Source organism: Pristiophorus japonicus, chromosome 5, assembly GCF_044704955.1.
Source record: "Pristiophorus japonicus isolate sPriJap1 chromosome 5, sPriJap1.hap1, whole genome shotgun sequence".
NCBI lineage: Eukaryota > Metazoa > Chordata > Chondrichthyes > Pristiophoridae > Pristiophorus > Pristiophorus japonicus.
The window spans coordinates 129,551,977-129,573,739 of NC_091981.1; the positions used below are offsets into that span (position 1 = coordinate 129,551,977).

Consider the following 21,763-nt stretch of genomic DNA (forward strand, 5'->3'; position numbering starts at 1 on the left):
GCAGTACGGTGGAGGAGGATTCTCTGGAGTGTTTTAGGGATGATTTTCTAGACCAATATGTCGAGGAACCAACTAGAGGGCTGGCCATCCTAGACTGGGTGATGTGTAATGAGAAGGAACTAATTAGCAATCTTGTTATGCAAGGCCCCTTGGGGAAGAGTGACCATAACATGGTGGAATTCTTTATTAAGATGGAGAGTGACATAGTTAATTCAGCGACTAGGGTCCTGAACTTAAGGAAAGGTAACTTCGATGGTATGAGACATGAATTGGCTAGAATAGACTGGCGAGTGATACTTAAACGGTTGATGGCAAAAATTTAAAGATCACCTGGATGAACTTCAACAGTTGTACATTCCTGTCTGGAGTAAAAATAAAACAGGGAAGGTGGCTCAACCATGGCTAACAAGGTAAATTAAGGATAGTGTTAAATCCAAGGAAGAGGCATATAAATTGGCCAGAAAAAGCAGCAAACCTGAGGACTGAGAGAATTTTGTAATACAGCAGAGGAGAACAAAGGGTTTAATTAGGAGGGGGAAAATAGAGTATGAGAGGAAGCTTGCTGGGAACATAAAAACTGATTGCAAAAGCTTCTATAGATATGTGAAGAGAAAAAGATTAGTGAAAACAAACGTAGGTCCCTTGCAGTCAGATTCAGTTGAATTTATAATGGAGAACAAAGAAATGGTGGACCAGTTAAACAAATACTTTGGTTCTGTCTTCACGAAGGAAGACACAAATAACCTTCCGTAAATACTAGGGGACCAAGGGTCTAGTGAGAAGGAACTGAAGGAAATCCTTATTAGGCGGGAAATTGTGTTAGGGAAATTGATGGGATTGAAGGCCGATAAATTCCCGGGGCCTGATAGACTGCACCCCAGAGTACTTAAGGAAGTAGCCGCAGAAATAGTGGATGCATTGGTGATAATTTTCCAACAGTCTATCGACTCTGGATCGGTTCCTATGGACTGGAGGGTAGCTAATATAACACCATTTTTTAAGAAAGGAGGGAGAGAGAAAACGGGTAATTATAGACAGGTTAGCCTGACATCAGTAGTGGGGAAATGTTGGAATCAATTATTAAAGATGAAATAGCAGCACATTTAGAAAGCAGTGACAGGATTGGTCCAAGTCAGCATGGATTTATGAAAGGGAAATCCTGCTTGACAAATCTTCTAGAATTTTTTGAGGATGTAACTGGTAGAGTGGACAAGGGAGAACCAGTGGATGTGGTATATTTCGACTTTCAAAAGGCTTTTGACAAGGTCCCACACAAGAGATTGGTGTGCAAAATTAAAACACATGGTATTGGGGGTAATGTACTGACGTGGATAGAGAACTGGTTGGCAGACAGGAAGCAGAGAGTCGGGATAAACGGGTCCTTTTCAAAATGGCAGACAGTGACTAGTGGGGTGCCGCAGCGATCAGTGCTGGGACTCCAACTATTTACAATATACATTAATGATTTGGATGAGGGAATTGAGTGTAATATCTCCAAGTTTGCAGATGACACTATGCTGGGTGGCGGTGTGAGCTGTGAGGAGGATGCTAAAAGGCTGCAGGGTGACATGGACAGGTTAGGTGAGTGGGCAAACGCGTGGCAGGTGCAGTATAATGTGGATAAATGTCAGGTTATCCACTTTGGCAGCAAAAACGCGAAGACAGAATATTATCTGAATGGCGGCAGATTAAGAAAAGGGGATGTGCAATGAGACCTGGGTGTCATGGTACATCAGTCATTGAAAGTTGGCATACAGGTACAGCAGGTGGTGAAGAAGGCAAATGACATGTTGGCCTTCATAGTTAGGGGATTTGAGTATAGGAGCAGGGAGATCTTAATGCAGTTGTACAGGGCCTTGGTGAAGCCTCACCTGGAATATTATGTTCAGTTTTGGTCTCCTAATCTGAGGAAGGACGTTCTTGCTATTGAGGGAGTGCAGCGAAGGTTCACCAGACTGATTCCCGGGATGGCAGGACTGACATATGAGGAGAGACTGAATTGACTGGGCCTGTATTCACTGGAGTTTATAAGGATGATAGGGGATCTCATAGAAACGTATAAAATTCTGACGGGTCTGGACAGGTTAGATGCAGGAAGAATGTTCCCGATGTTGGGGAAGTCCAGAACCAGAGGACACAGTTTAAGGATAAGGGGTAAGCCATTTAGGACTGAGATGAGGAGAAGCTTCTTCACTCAGAGAGTTGTTAACCGCAGAAAATTGTTGATGCCAGTTCATTGGATATATTCAAGAGGGAGTTAGATATGGCCCTTACGGCTAAAGGGATCAAGGGGTATGGAGAGAAAGCAGGAAAGGGGTACTGAGGTGAATGATCAGTCATGATCTTATTGAATGGTGGTACAGGCTCGAAGGGCCAAATGGCCTACTCCTGCACCTATTTTCTATGTTTCTATGATTGCGGCAACTAAGGGGAATCTCCCTACTATCAACCACTGGGAAGGTTATCGCTAGAGTTCTCCTCAACTGTCTTCTCCCTGCGGCCGAGGAGCTCCTCCCAGAGTCGCAGTGCGGATTTCGTCCCCTACAGGGAACAACGGACATGATCTTTGCAGCACGACATGCAAGAAGCAGCACCAGCCCTTATACATGGCCTTTTTTGATCTCACAAAGGCCTTTGACACTGTCGACCGTGCGGGCTTCTGGAGCGTCCGCCTCCGTTTTGGATGCCCCGAAAGTTTGACAACATCCTTCGCTTGCTCCACGACGACATGCAGGCCGTGATCCTTACCAGCGGATCCATTACAGACCCATTTCATGTCAGGACCGGGCTCAAACAGGGCTGCCTCATTGCTCCAACCCTCTTTTCAATCTTCCTCATGCTCCACCTCACTTTCGACAAGCTCCCCGCTGGAGTGGAACTAAACTACAGAACCAGTTGAAGCTGTTTAACCTACGCCGCCTCCAGGCCAGGTCCAAGGCCACCCCAACCTCTGTCGTTGAACTGCAGTTCGCGGACGATGCCTGCGTCTGCACACATTCTGAGGCTGAACGCCAGGATATAGTCGATGTATTCACTGAGGCATATGAAAGCATGGGCCTTATGCTTAACATCTGTAAGACAAAGGTCCTCCACCAGCCTACCCTCGCCGCTCAGCACTGCCCCCGTCAGCAAGATTCACGGCGCAGCCCTCGAAAATGTGCACCATTTCCCATACCTCGGGAGCCTCGTCAACAAAGGCAGACATTGATGCGGAGATTCAACATCGCCTCCAGTGCGCCAGTGCAGCCTTCGGCCGCCTGAGGAAAAGAATGTTCTCAGACCAGGCCCTCAAACCTACCACCAAGCTCATGGTCTACAGGGCTGTAGTAATTCTCACCCTCCTGCATGGATCAGAGGCATAGATGATGTACAGAAGACACCTCAAGTCGCTGGAGATATATCACTAACGATGTCTCCGCAAGATCCTGCAAATGGGGGGGGCAGCGGAAACATTACAAGGACACCCTCAAAGCCTCCCTGGTGAAGTGCAACATCACCACTGACACCTGGGAGACCCTGGCCGAAGACCGCCCTAGGTGGAGAAAGTGCATCCGGGAGATGGCTGAGCTCTTTGAATCTCAACCCTGCGAGCGTGAAGAGGTCAGGCGCAGACAACGGAAGGAGCGTGCGGCAAATCAGTCCCACCCCCCACTTCCCCCGACAAATGTCTGTCCCACCTGTGACAGGGCCTGTGGCTCTCGTGTTGGACTGTTCAGCCACCAAAGAACTCACTTTAGTAGTAGAAGCGAATCTTCCTCGACTCCGGGGGACTGCATATGATGATGATGATGACCGCAATGTTCAGTGTTGGGCCCCCAGGTATTTATAATGTACATTAATGATTTAGACGAAGGAATTGAATGTAATATCTCCAAGTTTGTAGATGATACTAAGCTGGGTGGCAGTGTGAGCTGTGAGGAGGATGCTAAGAGGCTGCAGGGTGACTTGGACAGGTTAGGTGAGTGGGCAAATGCATGGCAAATGCAGTATAATGTGGATAAATGTGAGGTTATCCACTTTGGTGGCAAATATTATCTGAATAGTGACAGATTAGGAAAAGGGGAGGTGCAACGAGATGTGGGTGTCATGGTACATCACTCATTGAAAGTTGGCATGCAGATACAGCAGGCGGTGAAGAAGGCAAATGGCATGTTGGCCTTCATAGCAAGAGGATTTGAGTATAGGAGCAGGGAGGTCTTACTGCAGTTGTACAGGGCCTCGGTGAGCCCACCTTGAATATTGCGTACAGTTTTGGTCTCCTAATCTGAGGAAGGACATTCTTGCTATTGAGGGAGTGCAGCGAAAGTTCACCAGATTGATTCCCGGGATGGCAGGACTGACATATGAAGAAAGACTGGATCGACTAGGCTTATATTTGCTGGAATTTAGAAGAATGAGAGGGGATCTCATCGAAACATTTAAAATTCTGACGGGACTGGACAGGTTAGATGCAGGAAGAATGTTCCCTATGTTGGGGAAGTGCAGAACCAGGGGTCACAGGCTAAGGATAAGGGGTAAGCCATTTAGGACGGCGATGAGGAGAAACTTCTTCACTCAAGAGAGTTGTGAATCTGTGGAATTCTCTACCACAGAAAGTTGTGGAGGCCAGTTCATTATAGATATATTCAAAAGGGAGTTAGATGTGGCCCTTACGGCTAAAGGGATCAAGGGGTATAGAGAGAAAACAGGAATGGGGTACTGAAGTTGCATGATCAGCCATGATCATATTGAATGGTGGTGCAGGCTCGAAGGGCCGAATGGCCTACTCAGGCACCTGTTTTCTATGTTTCTATGACTTGCTTCCACATGAGTTCACAGATATTTCAATGAAGGACCAGATATTCCAGTCCTGAACTCCAATTGAAGGGGTGGAAGATGCCTATGCGTGGATTTTTTTTAACATGTGGTGCCGGTGCACATAAGCCACCACATGGGCTTAACAGAGCTAGGCCTTTATCCAATGGCAAGGGTTAACCAGGACAACTGGAGACCTGCTCTGCTGCACGGACGTAGCGTGCACACATATAGCAGTGTGGGCTGGCCCGTGATGCCCCTGGGCCCGTACCCCCATTTGTCGCACCTCCGCCACGATGTCTCGCCACTCCTCCGGCACAAAAACATTTGCCACACCTCCGCCACGATCTCTCGCCGCTCCTTCACCACGACCTTCCTGTTCCTCCGCTTTACCTGGACCCCGCTGATGTTCCTGCCCACGCTCCAAACAACCATGCAACCAAGGACCTCCAAGCTGCAGGAGACGCTGTGACCCCCAGGCTGCAGGTGGCGCTATGATCGGCGGAACCTTTACCTCGGTTTCCGGTCTGTTTTTCTTTCCACCGATCCATTCCTGGTGCCGGCAGTACAGCAGGAGTTCGAGGTAAAAATGGTCAAAATGAGTAAAGAGACCAAACAGCGGCTACAGCAGGTCTTCCGCTGCGGACAGTTCGCCATCCGCTGGGGATTTATTCCGACCGTCCTTTACCTAGGTCAGTACCGGCAATGTGCGGGGAGGCGGGCGCGCGCCCGGCGAGTGCCCCGCGTGCTCCCTCGGTCGGCGGTGCGGCCGCGCGCCTCATCGTCTCCCGGCGCCGCTGGGCTCTAATCTCCAGCGCGCGCCTGCCCGCCCACCCCAGCCTTTAGTCACGTGAGAAAGTACGTCGCCAACAGCACCGAGAGCCCCACCTGACCCCCTCCCTCCCTGAGCCCGAGCCCCCTGACCCCCCCCTCCCCGAGCCCCCCGACCCCCCCCCCCTCCCCGAGCCCCCCGACCCCCCCCCCCTCCCTGAGCCCCCCGACCCCCCCCACCCGAGCCCCCCGACCCCCCCCTCCCCGAGCCCCCCGACCCCCCCCTCCCCGACCCCCCCCTCCCCGACCCCCCCCTCCCCGAGCCCCCCGACCCCCCCCTCCCCGAGCCCCCCGACCCCCCCCTCCCCCGACCCCCCCCCCCTCCCCGAGCCCCCCGACCCCCGAGCCCCCCGACCCCCCCCCTCCCCGAGCCCCCCGACCCCCCTCCTCCCCGAGCCCCCCGACCCCCCTCCTCCCCGACCCCCCTCCTCCCCGACCCCCCTCCTCCCCGACCCCCCTCCTCCCCGACCCCCCTCCTCCCCGACCCCCCTCCTCCACGAGCCCCCCGACCCCCCTCCTCCCCGAGCCCCCCGACCCCCCTCCTCCCCGAGCCCCCCCGACCCCCCTCCTCCCCGAGCCCCCCCGACTGCCCCCTCCTCCCCGACCCCCCCCGACTGCCCCCTTGCGCCTCTCCCCCCCCCCCCCGACTGCCCCCTTGCGCCTCTTCCCCCCCCCCCCCCCCCCCGACTGCCCCCTTGCGCCTCTCCCCCCCCCCCCCCCTCCTTGAACCTCCCCCTCGCCCGCTCGAACCCACTGACTCCCCTAAACCCGAGCCCCTTGAAAATAAAATAGTGTTTAACAAATTATTTTGATTGTTTTAGTTTGTAACTAGCAGGGTAGTCGGGGGAACCGGTGGATGTAGTATATTTTGATTTCCAAAAGGCATTTAAAAATGTGCTACGGTTCAAGGGATATAAAGATTGGGTGTGACAGTGTAGTAGAGGTTGAAGATTAGCCATGATCTTATTGAATGGCAGAGCACGCTCGAGGGGACGTATGGCCTACTCTTCCTCCAATACTTATGTTCTTATAGTGGTTCAGTAGATGATGGTTGTAATTTACCAAAATTCCCTGGATTCTGGGGAGGTCCCAGCAGATTGGAAAACTGCAAATGCAATGCCCGTATTTAAAAAAGAAGTCATACAGAATGCAGAAAACTATAGACCAGTTAGCCTAACATCTGTGGTTGGGAAAATTTTATTAAAGAAGCAGTAGCAGGACATTTGGAAAAACATAATTCAGTCAGGCAGAGTCAGCATGGATTTATGAAGGGGAAGTCATGTTTGACAAACTTGCTGGAATTATTTGAGAATGTAACGAACAGGGTGGATGTGGTGTATTTGGACTTCCAGAAGGCATTTGACAAGGTGCCACATAAAAGGTTACTGCACAAGATAAAAGTTCACAGGGTTGGGGGTAATATATTTGCATGGATACAGAATTGGCTAATGAACAGAAAACAGAGTGTCGGGATAAATGGTTCATTCTCGGGTTGGCAATCAGTAACTAGTGGGATGCCGCAGGGATCAGTGCTGGGACCCGAACTATTTACAATCTATATTAACGACTTGCAAGCAGGGACTGAGTGTAATGTAGCCAAGTTTGCTGATGATACAAAGATGGGAGGTAAAGCAATATGTGAGGAGGACACAAAAAACCTGCAAAAGGACATAGACAGGAAAAGTGAGTGGACACAAATTTGGCAGATGGAGTATAATTTTGGAAAGTGAGAGATTATGCACTTTGGAAGAAAAAAAAATCAAAGAGCAAGTTATTATTTAAATGGAGAAAAATTGCAAAGTGCTGCAGTACAACGGGACCTGGGGGTCCTGGTGCAGGAAACACGAAAGGTTCGTGTGCAGGTACAGCAAGTGATCAGGAAGACCAATGGAATTTTGGCCTTCATTGCAAAGAGGATGGAGTATAAAAGCAGCTAAGTCTTGCTGCAGTTATACAGGGTATTTTGAGGCCACACCTGGAATACTGCGTAAAGTTTTCGTTTCCATATTTCTGAAAGGATATACTTGCTTTGGATGCAGTTCAGAGAAGGTTCACTAGGTTGATTCCGGAGATGAGGGGGTTGACTTATGAGGAAAGGTTGAATAGATTGGGTCTCTACGCATTGGAATTCAGAAGAATGAGAGGTGATCTTATCGAAACGTATAGGATTATGAGGGGGCTTGACAAGGTGGATGCAGAGAGGATGTTTCCACTGATGGTGAAGACTAGAACTAGGGGGCATAATCTTAGAATAAAGGGCCATTTAAAACTGAGATGAGGAGGAATTTCTTCTGAGGGTTGTAAATCTGTGGAATTCGTTGCCTCAGAGAGCTGTGGAAGCTGGGTCATTGAATAAATTTAAGACTGAGATAGACAGTTTCTTAACCGATAAGGGAATAAGGGGTTATGGGGAGCGGGCAGGGAAGTGGACCCGAGTCCATGATCGGATCAGCCATGATCGTATTAAAAGGCTCGAGGGGCCGTATGGCCTTGTCCTGCTCCTGTTTCTTATGTTCTTCCACACAAGTAATATATGAGCTGTTTTTAAAATTCCGGTCGGAGGCTTCCTGTGGGCAATTGCTTCCGACCTGGAACATTTCTACGAATTTACCTGGTGATCCGGGAGGAGCCTGCAATTCCAATGGGGAGGCCTTCTCTTCCCGCGCTGTGAAGCGCGCTCCCGTCCTCGAGGTTCCCATGCAGAAGATGCAGTCACGTGTGACTGCTTAGCCAATCAGGTACAGTATTCTCAATTAATAGCAATGGGAACTCCGTATCTATGAGTTCTCATTGTTATTAATTGAGGGGAAAAAAACAAACACAATAACACCAAATAAAAAAAAATAAAAAACACACCTCACAGAATTAAAATTAATTTAAATTAAAGTTAATAAATATCTTAAACATTTTTTCCAAGTTTTTAAAATGTTTTTTTAATTATGGTTTAAAAGAAATTTAACGTGATGGGCAAGGTTTTTACACACTGTTTTTAATTTATTTTTTATGTTTTAAGTGTGTTTTAAGACTCTTATGCTTGTAACAGTAGGCTATGCGTCTGCTTTTATCAGGCGCAAGAGTTTCGAGGCCATTTGCTGGGCAAGATATGGGTAACTACCGCAATCTTGCCCATGCAAATGTCCTCGTTCCCGAGATGCATGCAATCTGTCAAGTTGGAGCTTGACAGATCAGAAAAGCCGGTTTTCAGCACCTGCACATTGTGCACTGAAAACCGGCTTTTGCGATGCCTTCCCAGGTCCGCAGAGACACTGCATGGACCCGGGAGGCTGTAATTTCTGGGCCAATATTGTGCCACAATCAGATTGTTTAGAAGATCTGACCACCTTATTGGAGTATTTCCAGGGGACATAGTCTAGGATAAGGGGTAGGCCATTTCGGACTGAGATGAGGAGAAACTTCTTCACTCGAAGAGTTGTTAACCTACGGAATTCCCTGCCGCAGAGAGTTGTTGATGCAAGTTCATTGGATATATTCAAGAGGGAGTTAGATATGGCCCTTACGGTTAAGGGGTATGGAGAGAAGTCGGGAAAGGGGTACTGAAGGAATGATCAGCCATGATATTGAATGGCGGTGCAAGCTCGAAGGGCCGAATGGCCTACTCCTGCACCTATTTTCTATGTTTCTATGTATTATTTTGTGTCACTTGTGTGATTAATAGTTATTCATTGGAGCATCATCTCTTTACTTCCTATTTATTCGTGTCATTGTCTTGGGATTTGCGGTTTTGAATGCCTATGGTGTATTGAGGAACTTCATCCAAGGGAATGGTCAGGGTATGTGGTAGTTGCATCTTATTAAAATATGTACTGTATGAGTCCTTTTAAAAGGAGACAATAATAGAAAACAGGATTTGCCTTCCAAGGGTTCTGAGACTAAACTGTAAACAGGATTTGGGTTACACATGTTTTGCCACTCCCAGAATTATGTACCTCGTCTTTATTCCAGGTGAATTCTCAATTGGATATGACCTATCGCTTAGTCACTGACAGGTGTGGGATGTTTAGAGGGGTCATTCTGTGCTACTTGTGCAATTTAGGAGAGCTAACTGAAGAATGTTGACATGGGGCTGGGTGTGAGTCATTGCCCATCTGGTGTCTCGAACCAAGAGTAGTGTTTGATGTGGGAACTTTAATTTTAAAATATTTGAGAAAGAAAATAAGCATACTATATCTGATTACCAAAGTGGGAACTTTCATGAAAGTACGTGGGAGTCTTAAAAACATAATTTTCTGTGGTAATTTTCTGGTTTTTAACTTCCAAAACACTGGGATTTACAGGATTATAATGTAATTTTGAACCAGCAGTCCTTAGTCTTAAAAGGCTCAGAAGGAGAACACAAAACATTTAAATCAACATTCAGCATTATGTTTATTTATACTAGACAGAGCAGCACTTGAGACCCTTGTATCTTATGGTGGTACAGACAGTGACTGACTCATGAGTATGTTTTGTTCTGATGTATGTTAATCATCAGTCAAAAGGAAGTTGCAGCAAAGGTTACAGTAAAAGCTTTTCTGGTTTTCAGTAAGATTTCAGAGCTATATAAATTTTTGTTCTTCACAATATAATTGGAATTGTTGTGCTCCAAAATCATGCCTGCAGTTCTAGCTGGTGAATCTCGCTGTTGGAATTTGCAGTTCCACCGTGCCATTCATATCATTACCATCATATTGATCAAAGGTGCAGACATTTTGTGAATTATTATAAGAACGACCATGTTGATCATTGCTATTTCTCCAATTGCTCTCCACCCCCTTGTTCCCCTATTTTAGATCTTCTCAGCAGTCTTAAAAAAGCATGTATATTAAACAGTCTCAATTCAGCTGCAAATGAGTGTGGACTTACAGCACACAGCTACGACTAATTTAGCATTAATTGGCACTCTGGCTGACCAAAGGATGATTAGTTTGAGAGCATAACATGAGTACAGGAGTCGCTCATTCAGCTCCTTTGTGCCAGTTGTGCCTTCCATACTTCAACTCTATTTACCCACTATTGCTCCGTGTCCCTTGATATCCTCACCTAACAAAAATATATTAATTTTAGCTTACCCAGCATCTGGAGTCTTTGGGGGAGGGCGGGGAGGGGAGGGAGAGTTTAACATTTACACTGGTCTCTATGTGAAAAGGGGCTTCCTGGTTTCACTCTTAAATTGTCTAGCTCTAATTTCAAGATTATATCCCATTGTTTTGGATTACATGGAATATACGACACAGAAACAGGCCATTTGGTCCAACCAGTCCATGCCGGTGTTTATCTATATGGGTAGAGCTGCAGAATACCAAAGGGCAAAAAACTTTAGTGGGAGTTGTGTACAGACCTCCAAACAGTAGTAGTGATGTTGGGGAGGGCATCAAACATGAAATTAGGGGTGCGTGCAATAAAGGTGCAGCAGTTATAATGGGTGACTTTAATATGCACATAGATTGGGTTAACCAAACTGGAAGCAATACGGTGGAGGAGGATTTCCTGGGATGCATAAGGGATGGTTTTTTGGACCAGTATGTCGAGGAACCAACTAGGGGGGAGGCCATCTTAGACTGGGTGTTGTGTAATGAGAGAATATTAATTAGCAGTCTCGTTGTGCGAAGCCCCTTGGGGAAGAGTGACCATAATATGGTGGAATTCTGCATTAGGATGGAGAATGAAACAGTTAATTCAGAGACCATGGTCCAGAACTTAAAGAAGGGTAACTTTGAAGGTATGAGGCGTGAATTGGCTAGGATAGATTGGCGAATGATACTGAAGGGGTCGACTGTGGATGGGCAATGGCAAACATTTAGAGACCGCATGGAGGAACTACAACAATTGTACATTCCTGTCTGGCGTAAAAATAATAAAGGGAAGGTGGCTCAACCGTGGCTATCAAGGGAAATCAGGGATAGTATTAAAGCCAAGGAAGTGGCATACAAATTGGCCAGAAATAGCAGCGAACCCGGGGACTGGGAGAAATTTAGAACTCAGCAGAGGAGGACAAAGGGTTTGATTAGGGCAGGGAAAATGGAGTACGAGAAGAAGCTTGCAGGGAACATTAAGACGGATTGCAAAAGTTTCTATAGATATGTAAAGAGAAAAAGGTTAGTAAAGACAAACGTAGGTCCCCTGCAGTCAGAATCAGGGGAAGTCATAACGGGGAACAAAGAAATGGCGGACCAATTGAACAAGTACTTTGGTTCTGTATTCACTGAGGAGGACACAAACAACCTTCCGGATATAAAAGGGGTCGGAGGGTCTACTAAGGAGGAGGAACTGAGGGAAATCCTTATTAGTCGGGAAATTGTGTTGGGGAAATTGATGGGATTGAAGGCCGATAAATCCCCAGGGCCTGATGGACTGCATCCCAGAGTACTTAAGGAGGTGGTCTTGGAAATAGTGGATGCATTGACAGTCATTTTCCAACATTCCATTAACTCTGGATCAGTTCCTATGGAATGGAGGGTAGCCAATGTAACCCCACTTTTTTTAAAAAAGGAGGGAGAGAGAAAACAGGGAATTATAGACCGGTCAGCCTGACATCGGTAGTGGGTAAAATGATGGAATCAATTATTAAGGATGTCATAGCAGCGCATTTGGAAAGAGGTGATATGATAGGTCCAAGTCAGCATGGATTTGTGAAAGGGAAATCATGCTTGACAAATCTTCTGGAATTTTTTGAGGATGTTTCCAGTAGAGTGGACAAGGGAGAACCAGTTGATGTGGTATATTTGGACTTTCAGAAGGCTTTCGACAAGGTCCCACACAAGAGATTAATGTGCAAAGCTAAAGCACATGGGATTGGGGGTAGTGTGCTGACATGGATTGAGAACTGGTTGTCAGACAGGAAGCAAAGAGTAGGAGTAAATGGGTACTTTTCAGAATGGCAGGCAGTGACTAGTGGGGTACCGCAAGGTTCTGTGCTGGGGCCCCAGCTGTTTACACTGTACATTAATGATTTAGACGAGGGGATTAAATGTAGTATCTCCAAATTTGCGGATGACACTAAGTTGGGTGGCAGTGTGAGCTGCGAGGAGGATGCTACGAGGCTGCAGAGCGACTTGGATAGGTTAGGTGAGTGGGCAAATGCATGGCAGATGAAGTATAATGTGGATAAATGTGAGGTTATCCACTTTGGTGGTAAAAACAGAGAGACAGACTATTATCTGAATGGTGACAGATTAGGAAAAGGGGAGGTGCAAAGAGACCTGGGTGTCATGGTGCATCAGTCATTGAAGGTTGGCATGCAGGTACAGCAGGCGGTTAAGAAAGCAAATGGCATGTTGGCCTTCATAGCGAGGGGATTTGAGTACAGGGGCAGGGAGGTGTTGCTACAGTTGTACAGGGCCTTGGTGAGGCCACACCTGGAGTATTGTGTACAGTTTTGGTCTCCTAACCTGAGGAAGGACATTCTTGCTATTGAGGGAGTGCAGCGAAGGTTCACCAGACTGATTCCCGGGATGGCGGGACTGACCTATCAAGAAAGACTGGATCAACTGGGCTTGTATTCACTGGAGTTCAGAAGAATGAGAGGGGACCTCATAGAAATGTTTAAAATTCTGACGGGGTTAGACAGGTTAGATGCAGGAAGAATGTTCCCAATGTTGGGGAAGTCCAGAACCAGGGGACACAGTCTAAGGATAAGTGGTAAGCCATTTAGGATCGAGATGAGTTGGAATTTCTTCACCCAGAGAGTGGTGAACCTGTGGAATTCTCTACCACAGAAAGTTGTTGAGGCCAATTCACTAAATATATTCAAAAAGGAGTTAGATGAAGTCCTTACTACTAGGGGGATCAAGGGGTATGGTGAGAAAGCAGGAATGGGGTACTGAAGTTGCATGTTCAGCCATGAACTCATTGAATGGCGGTGCAGGCTAGAAGGGCCGAATGGCCTACTCCGGCACCTATTTTCTATGTTTCCATGTTTCTATGTTTATGCTCCAGTTGAGCCTCCTCCCATCCTTCCTCATCTAACTCTATCAGCATAACCCTCTACTCCCTTCTGCCTCATATGCTTATTTAGCCTCCCCTTAAATTATATATACACCCCCAACCGCTCCCTATGGTAGCGGGTTCCACATTCTCACCAGTCTTTGGTAAAGAATTTTCTTCTGAATTCCCTATTGGATTTCTTGGTGACTATCTTATAATTGATCGTCTCTGGTTATGCTCTTCTCCACAAGTGGTAACACACACTGTCTACTCTATCAAAATCTTTCATAATTAAAAAAAAATGCTATTAGGTGACCCCCCCTCAGCCTTCTCGTTTCAAGAAAAAAAGAGACCCAGTCTGTTTATTCTTTCCTGATAGCAGAAATGCGAGGTCATACCCATCATCAGTGTAAAAAAAAATTTTGCACCCTCTCGAGTGCTACTACATCCTTTTTATAATTTGGCAACTGGAACTGTACATAGTACTCCAAGTGTGGTCTAACCAAGGTTCCGTACAAGTTCAGCATAACTTCTCTACTTTTCAATTCTATCACTCTAGTAATAAACCCTAGTGCTTGTTTTTTTCGTGACTTTTAGTGATTTGTGTATTTGAAGTCCCAGATCCCTTTGCTCCTCTGCCCCATTTAGATTTTTATTTTCCAAGTAATCTGTAACCTCCTTATGTAATACAGGCTGGACCTCTGTGGTCCGGCACCCTCGGGCCTGAACGGTGCTGAAACACAGAATTTTCCGGACCACAGGAGATCATGCCTAGCTTAACCTGTCGACAGCACCCGGGCCGCGCACACCAACTCACTGACTCACAGCCGCTCCAGCCAATCGCCGCACGCACTCACTGACTGACAGCCGTTCCCAGCGATGGTTAACGTGCTGCTTTGGTGCTTTTTTTTAATAAACCTTCCTCTCCCTCAGGCCCAACAAATGCTGAACCACAGATGTTTCCGGACCAGAGAGTGTCTGTTGAAATTCACTTGCCAATTATATATCCATTCTGCAAGTTTATTAATGTCTTATAATTTATTGCAGCCCTCCCCAGTGTTGATTGCCACCCCCCTCACAAAAATAAAATGGTTTTATCCGCAAATTTAGAAATTGTGTTTTAATTCCAACGTCTAAATTGTTGATGTAAATTGTGACCAACAGTGGTCCCAGGACTGATCCTTGTGGTACATCACCAGAGGAAATAACTTCTCTGTATCTATCATTTATCATTTTAAACACCTCGATTAGATCACCCCATAACCTTCTAAACTCGAGGGAATGCAAACCAAGTTTATGCATCCTGTCTTCATAATTTAACCCTTTAAGCTCTGATACCATCTGGTGTCTCTGCACTCTACCCTCTCCAAGGCCAGTGTATCTTTCCTGATGTCTGGTGCCCAAAACTGAACTTGGTACTCCATGTCACACTTGTGCAGTAGGGGTGTTATTCTGATGCTGTTTGCTTCAGCCAAATTAAAGGGAGCTTTACACTGCATCTGGTTACACAATGACCTGACCTGGGAGTGCTTGATGCTGATACTGGAGGCCTGAATTGTAAGTGCTCCACTCCCCAGGACTAATGTCCCTCACCTTGATGAGCAGGAAAAATAATACAAGTGCTGCTAATTAGTCTTTTAAAAGTCCGTGAGAAATTTACCACATTAATACTTGAGAAATTTCTTTACAAAAGCGCACAAATGTAATGAGTGAAGAGAGGCTATAAATAAGAAAAAAAAAATACTATTTCTATCCCCTGGTGATATTACATCAACTCTTACACTGAGGAAGATTTTAAGGTTCCTTTTATGGCCTTGAGTCATGATCTATTTTTAAGAGAAGTAAAGTTTTTGAGTTTCTTTTGGTAACTTCCCATTTATTGGTATTAGGCCAGAAGTTGGGAAAAAATGGTCAGTTAGCAAAATTTCTGTTTTTTAATGACGGTCCATTATTTCCATTGATATGCAATAGAATTATGGAAGGCGTCAATGGTCAGTTAAAGTAGAGCTGTCCTCGTATTGTACTGCGTTTTGCCTGCCATGTAAAAGGGAAGCTTACATAGGATATACGGCACAGAAACAGGCATTCGGTCCAACCAGCCCATGCTGATGTTTATGCTACACTCGAGCCTCCTCCCGTCTTTCCTCATCGAGGATTGGCTAACTAACAGAAAACAGAGAGTCGGGATAAATGGGTCATTTTCCGTCTGGCAAACAGTAACTAGTGGGGTGCCGCAGGGATCGGTGCTAGGGCCTCAACTATTTACAATCTATGTTCATAAGAACATAAGAACATAAGAACCTAAGAAATAGGAGCAGGAGTAGGCCATTTGGCCCTTCGAGCCTGCTCCACCATTCAATACGATCATGGCTGATCTGATCTTGGCCTCAGCTCCACTTCCCCGCCTGCTCCCCATAACCCTTGACTCCCTTATCGTTTAAAAATCTGTTGAGCTCCACTTTAAATTTATTGAATGACCCAGCCTCCACAGCTCTCTGGGGTACAGAATTCCACAGATTCACGACCTTCTGAGAGAAGAAATTCCTCATCTCCGTTTTAAATGTGCGAGCCCTTATTCTGAAACTATGCCCCCTAGTTCTAGATTCTCCCACAAGGGAAAACATCCTCTCTGCATCTACCCTGTCAAGCCCCCTCAGAATCTTATACGTTTCAATAAGATCACCTCTCATTCTTCTAAACTCCAATGAGCATAGGTCCAACCTGCTCAACCTTTCCTCATAAGACAACCACTTCATTTCAGGAATCAACCTAGTGAACCTTCTCTGAACTGCCTCCAATGCAAGTATATCCCTCCTTAAATAAGGAGACCAAAACTGTACGCAGTACTCCAGGTGTGGTCTCAGCAATGCCTTGTACAGTTGCAGCAGGACTTCCCTGCTTTTATACTCCTTCCCCTTGCAACTATCAGTTTAACACAGCAGGCAGCTTTCATAGTCACGCAGATGAGGGGCTGGTGTTTTCTGACAAGCACGCTGGTTGGACAGAGCAACGAGAAAAAGGGATTCAAGCCCAACAAAGACGTGATTCCTTCTCATTTGTTCAAAGCACCTGGGAACGATCAAACTGCAAAGTGTAGTATCTGTTCTCGGCCTTTTGGCTAAGATCTGCATAACTAACCTGACCAGCCACCATGACGTCCGGGTGGTTTCTCCCTGGTCAGGAAGGTATATGCTTACATTTTTGTAAACAGGAGGTGGGTGGGATTGGTGACCCATCCACCTCCACGGAGGTGTGTGGGGGACCTGACCCATCCACCTCCATGGCACGAACCTGGTATTGCAGTACTTCCAGGAACGGTGCAGTGGCTCTAGGCCTTTTGGCTAAGAGCATTGGCGCAGAGTGACCTCTGGCGTTTGACAAAGAATTGTAACGATTGGATAACGATTGGACATGAATTTTAAAAAAAAAAAAAAAAAAAAAAAAAAAAAAAAAACCCACACTGGAGCAATCTGTAGTTGCAGTTGAACCAGACGAGTGCTTGAAGCTCTGGCAACGGTTCACGGGGAACTGGAAGTGTGGCACTAACAAGGAGAGGGGAATCCTGCTCCCAGGTGCACAATGTGACAGTCGAGTGGGCAAATAAAAAAAAAGCGATGAATGATCCAGGACACCATCCGTTGGATGAAAAAATAACTTCACTGTTCAAACTCTGGCGGGTCCCTAATGATTTTTTTTAAAATTCGTTCATGGGATGTGGGCGTTGCTGGCAAGGCCAGCATTTATTGCCCATCCCTAATTGCCCTCGAGAAGGTGATGGTGAGCCGCCGCCTTGAACTGCTGCAGTCCATGTGGTGACGGTGTTCTCACAGTGTTGTTAGGGAGGGAGTTCCAGGATTTTGACCCAGTGACAATGAGGGAACGGCGATATATTTCCAAGTCAGAATGGTATGTGACTTGGAGGGGAACGTGGAGGTGATGGTGCTCCCATGCGCCTGCTGCCCTTGTCCTTCTAGGTGGTAGAGGTCGTGGATTTGGGAGGTGCTGCCGGAGAAGCCTTGGCAAGTTGCAGCAGTGCATCTTGTAGATGGTACACACTGCAGCCATGGTGCGCCGGTGGTGGATGTTTAAATTGGTGGATGGGATGCCGATCAAGTGGGCTGCTTTGTCCTGGATGGTGTCGAGCTTCTTGAATGTTGTTGGAGCTGCACCACCCAGGCAAGTGAGAGTATTCCATCACACTCCTGACTTGTGCCTTGTAGATGGTGGAAAGGCTTTGGGGAGTCAGGAGGTGAGACACTCGCCGCAGAATACCCAGCCTCTGACCTCTTATTGCCACAGTATTGATGTGGATGGTCCAGTTCAGTGATCAAGGAGACGGGCTGTAAATAACATCCAGCACCAGTGGCAATGTGGAGACAGACTGTGCGAGAGTTGGAAACGCAGCCTGAGATGCAGCCAATTCAGTTTCTTTTGACGCAGAGACTGTGAGTAAACAGCTCCATGCATTGGGACAACAGCACTTTGTTGATACACATTTCACATTGACTATTCTGCAGGAGTGATTCGGAGGAACTGTTTAATGTTACGTGCCTGTAAATTGCGAGATGGTGTTTGTACAACAGTTCCCAAACACTGAATTTTTTCTCGCACCTTAAGCACTTGTTTGTAATCTTAACTGTGCAGTATGCAGTACTTATACAGCATTCTGAAAATACACTGAAATTGTTCTGAAATGCAAGCCCATAGATGACACAAAATTCAGGTGGGTGGTGGACATCATAAACACAAGAATTAGAAGCAGGAGAAGGCCATTCGGCCCCTCGTGCCTGCTCCCGCCATTCAGTAAGATCACGGCTGATCTTCTATCTCAACTCGACCTTCCCGCCCAATCCTCATAAAAGAACATAACCACATAAGAAATAGGAGCAGAAGTAGGCCATATGGCCCCTTGAGCCTGCTCCGCCATTTAATACGATCATGGCTGATCTGATCATGGACTCGGGTCCACTTCCCTGCCCGCTCTCCATAACCCCTTATTCTTTTATCGGTTAAGAAACTGTCCATTTCTGTCTTTAAATTTATTCACTGTCTCAGCTTCCACAGCTCTCTGAGGTAGCGAATTCCACAGATTTACAACCCTCTGAGAAAATAAATTCCTCCTCATCTCAGATTTAAATGGGCAGCCCTTTATTCTAAGATTATGCCGCCTAGTTCTAGTCTCCCCAATCAGTGGAAGCATCCTCTCTGCATCCACTTTGTCAAGCCCCCTCATAATCTTATACATTTCGATAAGATCACCTCTCAATCTTCTGAATTCCAATGAGTAGAGGTCCAACCTACTCAACCTATTCAACCTTTCCCATAAGTCAACCCCCTCATTTCTGGAAACAACCTAGTGAACCTTCTCTGAACTGCCTCCAAATCAAGTATATCCTTTCATAAATATGGAAACCAAAACTGCACGCAGTATTCCAGGTGTGTTCTCACCAATACCTTGTATAACTGTAGCAAGACTTCCCTGCTTTTATAAAGGCCAAGATTCCATTGGCCTTCCTGATCACTTGTTGTAGCTGCATACTAATCTTTTGTGATTCCTGCACGTACCCCCAGGTCCCGCTGTACTGCAGCACTTTGCAATCTTTCTCCATTTAAATAATAACTTGCTCTTTGATTTTTTTTCCTGCCAAAGTGCATGACCTCACACTTTCCAACATTATACTTCATCTGCCAAATTTTCGCCCACTCACTTAGCCTGTCTATATTCTTTTGCGGATTTTTTGTGCCCTCCTCACACATTGCTTTCCCTCCCATCTTTGTATCATCAGCAAACTTGGCTACATTACACTCTGTACCTTTTTCCAAGTTGTTAATAGAGATTGTAAATAGTTGGGGTCCCAGTACTGAGCCCAGCGGCAGCCCACTAGTTGCTGATTGCCAACCCGAGAATGAACCATTTATCCCAACACTGTTTTCTGTTCATTAGCCAATTCTGTATCCATGCTAATATATTAACCCCAACCCCGTGAACTTTTATCATGTGCAGTAACCGTTTATGTGGCACCTTGTCAAATGCCTTCTGGAAATCCAAATACACCACATCCACTGGTTTCCCTTTATCCACCTCCAGAAAATTTGTCAAACATGACTTCCCCTTCATAAATCCATGACCGAATTATGTTTTTCCAAATGTTCTGCTTCTGCTTCTTTAATAATGGGCTCCCAACATTTTCCCAACCATAGCTGTTAGGCTAACTGGTCTATAGTTTCCTGCCTTTTGTCTGTTTCCTTTTTTAAATAGGGGTGTTATATTTGCAGTTTTCCAATCTGCTGGGACCTCCCCAGAATCCAGGGAATTTTGGTAAATTACAACCAATGCATCCACTATCCCTGCTGCTATTTCTCAAGACCCTAGGATGCAAGCCATCAGGTCCAGGGCATTTATCTTCTTTTAGTCCCATTATCTTACTGAATACCACCTCCTTAGTGATTGTGTTAAGTTCCTCTGTTTCCCCTCCCCACCCCCCCCCCCCCCCCCTCCCCATAGCCCCTTGACTATCCAGTGTTGGGATATTGTTAGTGTCCTCTACTGAAGTTGCATGATCAGCAATGATCATATTGAATGGTGGTGCAGGCTCGAAGGGCTGAATGGCCTATTCCTGCACCTAGTTTCTATGTAAAGACTGATACAAAATATTAGTTCAGAGTTTCTGCCATCTCCATGTTCCGCATTGCTATCCCTCGATTCCATTAGTATCGAAAAATCAATCGATCTCTGTCTTGAATATATTCAAAGACTGAGCATCCACAGCTCTCTGGATAGAGAATTCCAGAGATTCACCACCCTCTGAGTGAAGAAGTTTCTCCTCATCTCAGTCCTAAATGGCTGACCCCTTATTCTGAGACTGTGACCCCTGGTTCTAGACTCCCCAGCCAGCGGAAACAGCCACCCTGCATCTAACCTATCAAGCCCTGTACGAATGTTATATCTTTCAATGAGATCACCTCTCATTCTTCTAAACTCTAGAGAATATAGGCCTAGTCCGCTCAATCTCTCCTCATAGGACAATCCTCCCACCCCAGGAAATCAGTCTAGTAAACAACAGAAGAAAGAGGCTCAAAAGGAAGCAACCAAGAGCATAAGACAGCATTTTCACCTAATCTGATCAGAAGCATGTACAGCTCAATGTGGACAAATGCAAGATACTTTCTAAGGCAGTGGTTTGGACATGGTTGCCTACCATGTCCAAACAGCATGAGGCAGCAATGAAAGAAAGAAAAGAAAGACTCGGATTTATATAGCGCTGTTCACGACCACCAGACGTCTCAAAGTGCTTTCCAGCCAGTAAAGTAATTTTGAAGTGTAGTCACTGTTGCAATGTGGGAAACGCGCCATCCAATTTTGCACAGGCAAGCTCCCACAAACAACAATGTGATAATCTGTTTTTTTGCTATGTTGATTGAGGGATAAATATTTGCTCAGGACACCGGGGACAACTCCCCTGCTCTTCTTCAAAATAGTGCCATGGGATTTTTTTACGGGATCTTACACAAGGAAAGGCTGCTGAGGGGGACTGCAAATCTGTTGCGTCCAAATGTCTTGAAATCATTTTGGAGCTCTTCCGTGCTCTGGTCAGGCTGCACTTAAGGAGTACAGTGTCTAGTTCTGGTTGCCATGACATTCAAGCCTGAGAGACAGTGCAGAGGGGAGCAGCAGCACAGCTGATACCCGGTCTCAAAAGGATGATCTGTGAGGAATGAGCTGGAGCCACTCAATCCTGTGTAAACTCAGCCCGTGCCTCAGCTCATCTGCTGCTGAAGCCCTCATCCATGTCTTTGTTACCTCTAGACTTGATATTCCAACGCACTCCTGGCTGGTCTCCCACATTCTACCCTGCGTAAACTTGAGATGATGCAAAACTCGGCTGCCCGTGTCCTAACTCGCTCCAAGTCCCTATCACCCATCACCCCCCCCGTGCTCGCTGACCTACATTGGCTTCTGGTTAAGCACCCCTCGATTTCAAAATTCTCATCCTGGTTTTCAAATCTCTCCATGGCCTCGCCCCTCCCTATCTCTGTAATCTCCTCCAGCCCCCGAACCGTCTGAGATGTCTGCAATACTCTAATTCTGCCCTCATGAGCATCCCTGATTATAATCGCTCAACCATTGGTGACCATGCCTTCTGTTGCCTCGGCCCAAGCTCTGGAACTCCCTGCCCAAACCCCTCTGCCTCTCAACCTCACTTTCCTCCTTAAA

The 21,763-nt window shown here is 46.4% G+C and overlaps 1 protein-coding gene and 1 pseudogene across 1 annotated transcript in view; both read left to right on the forward strand.

Annotated features, from left to right (window-relative positions):
• The first annotated feature begins 5,304 nt into the window (after positions 1–5,304).
• The window catches only part of tomm7 (translocase of outer mitochondrial membrane 7 homolog (yeast)), a 67,446-nt gene continuing 50,987 nt past the window's right edge, over positions 5,305–21,763 (forward strand). Inside the window, exon 1 of the mRNA XM_070880968.1 lies at positions 5,305–5,486. Within this exon, the coding sequence (XP_070737069.1) occupies positions 5,384–5,486 (103 nt within the window). The 5' untranslated portion in view covers positions 5,305–5,383. The remainder of the gene's footprint in view (positions 5,487–21,763) is intronic.
• On the forward strand, positions 16,647–16,876 carry LOC139264927 (U2 spliceosomal RNA; annotated as a pseudogene).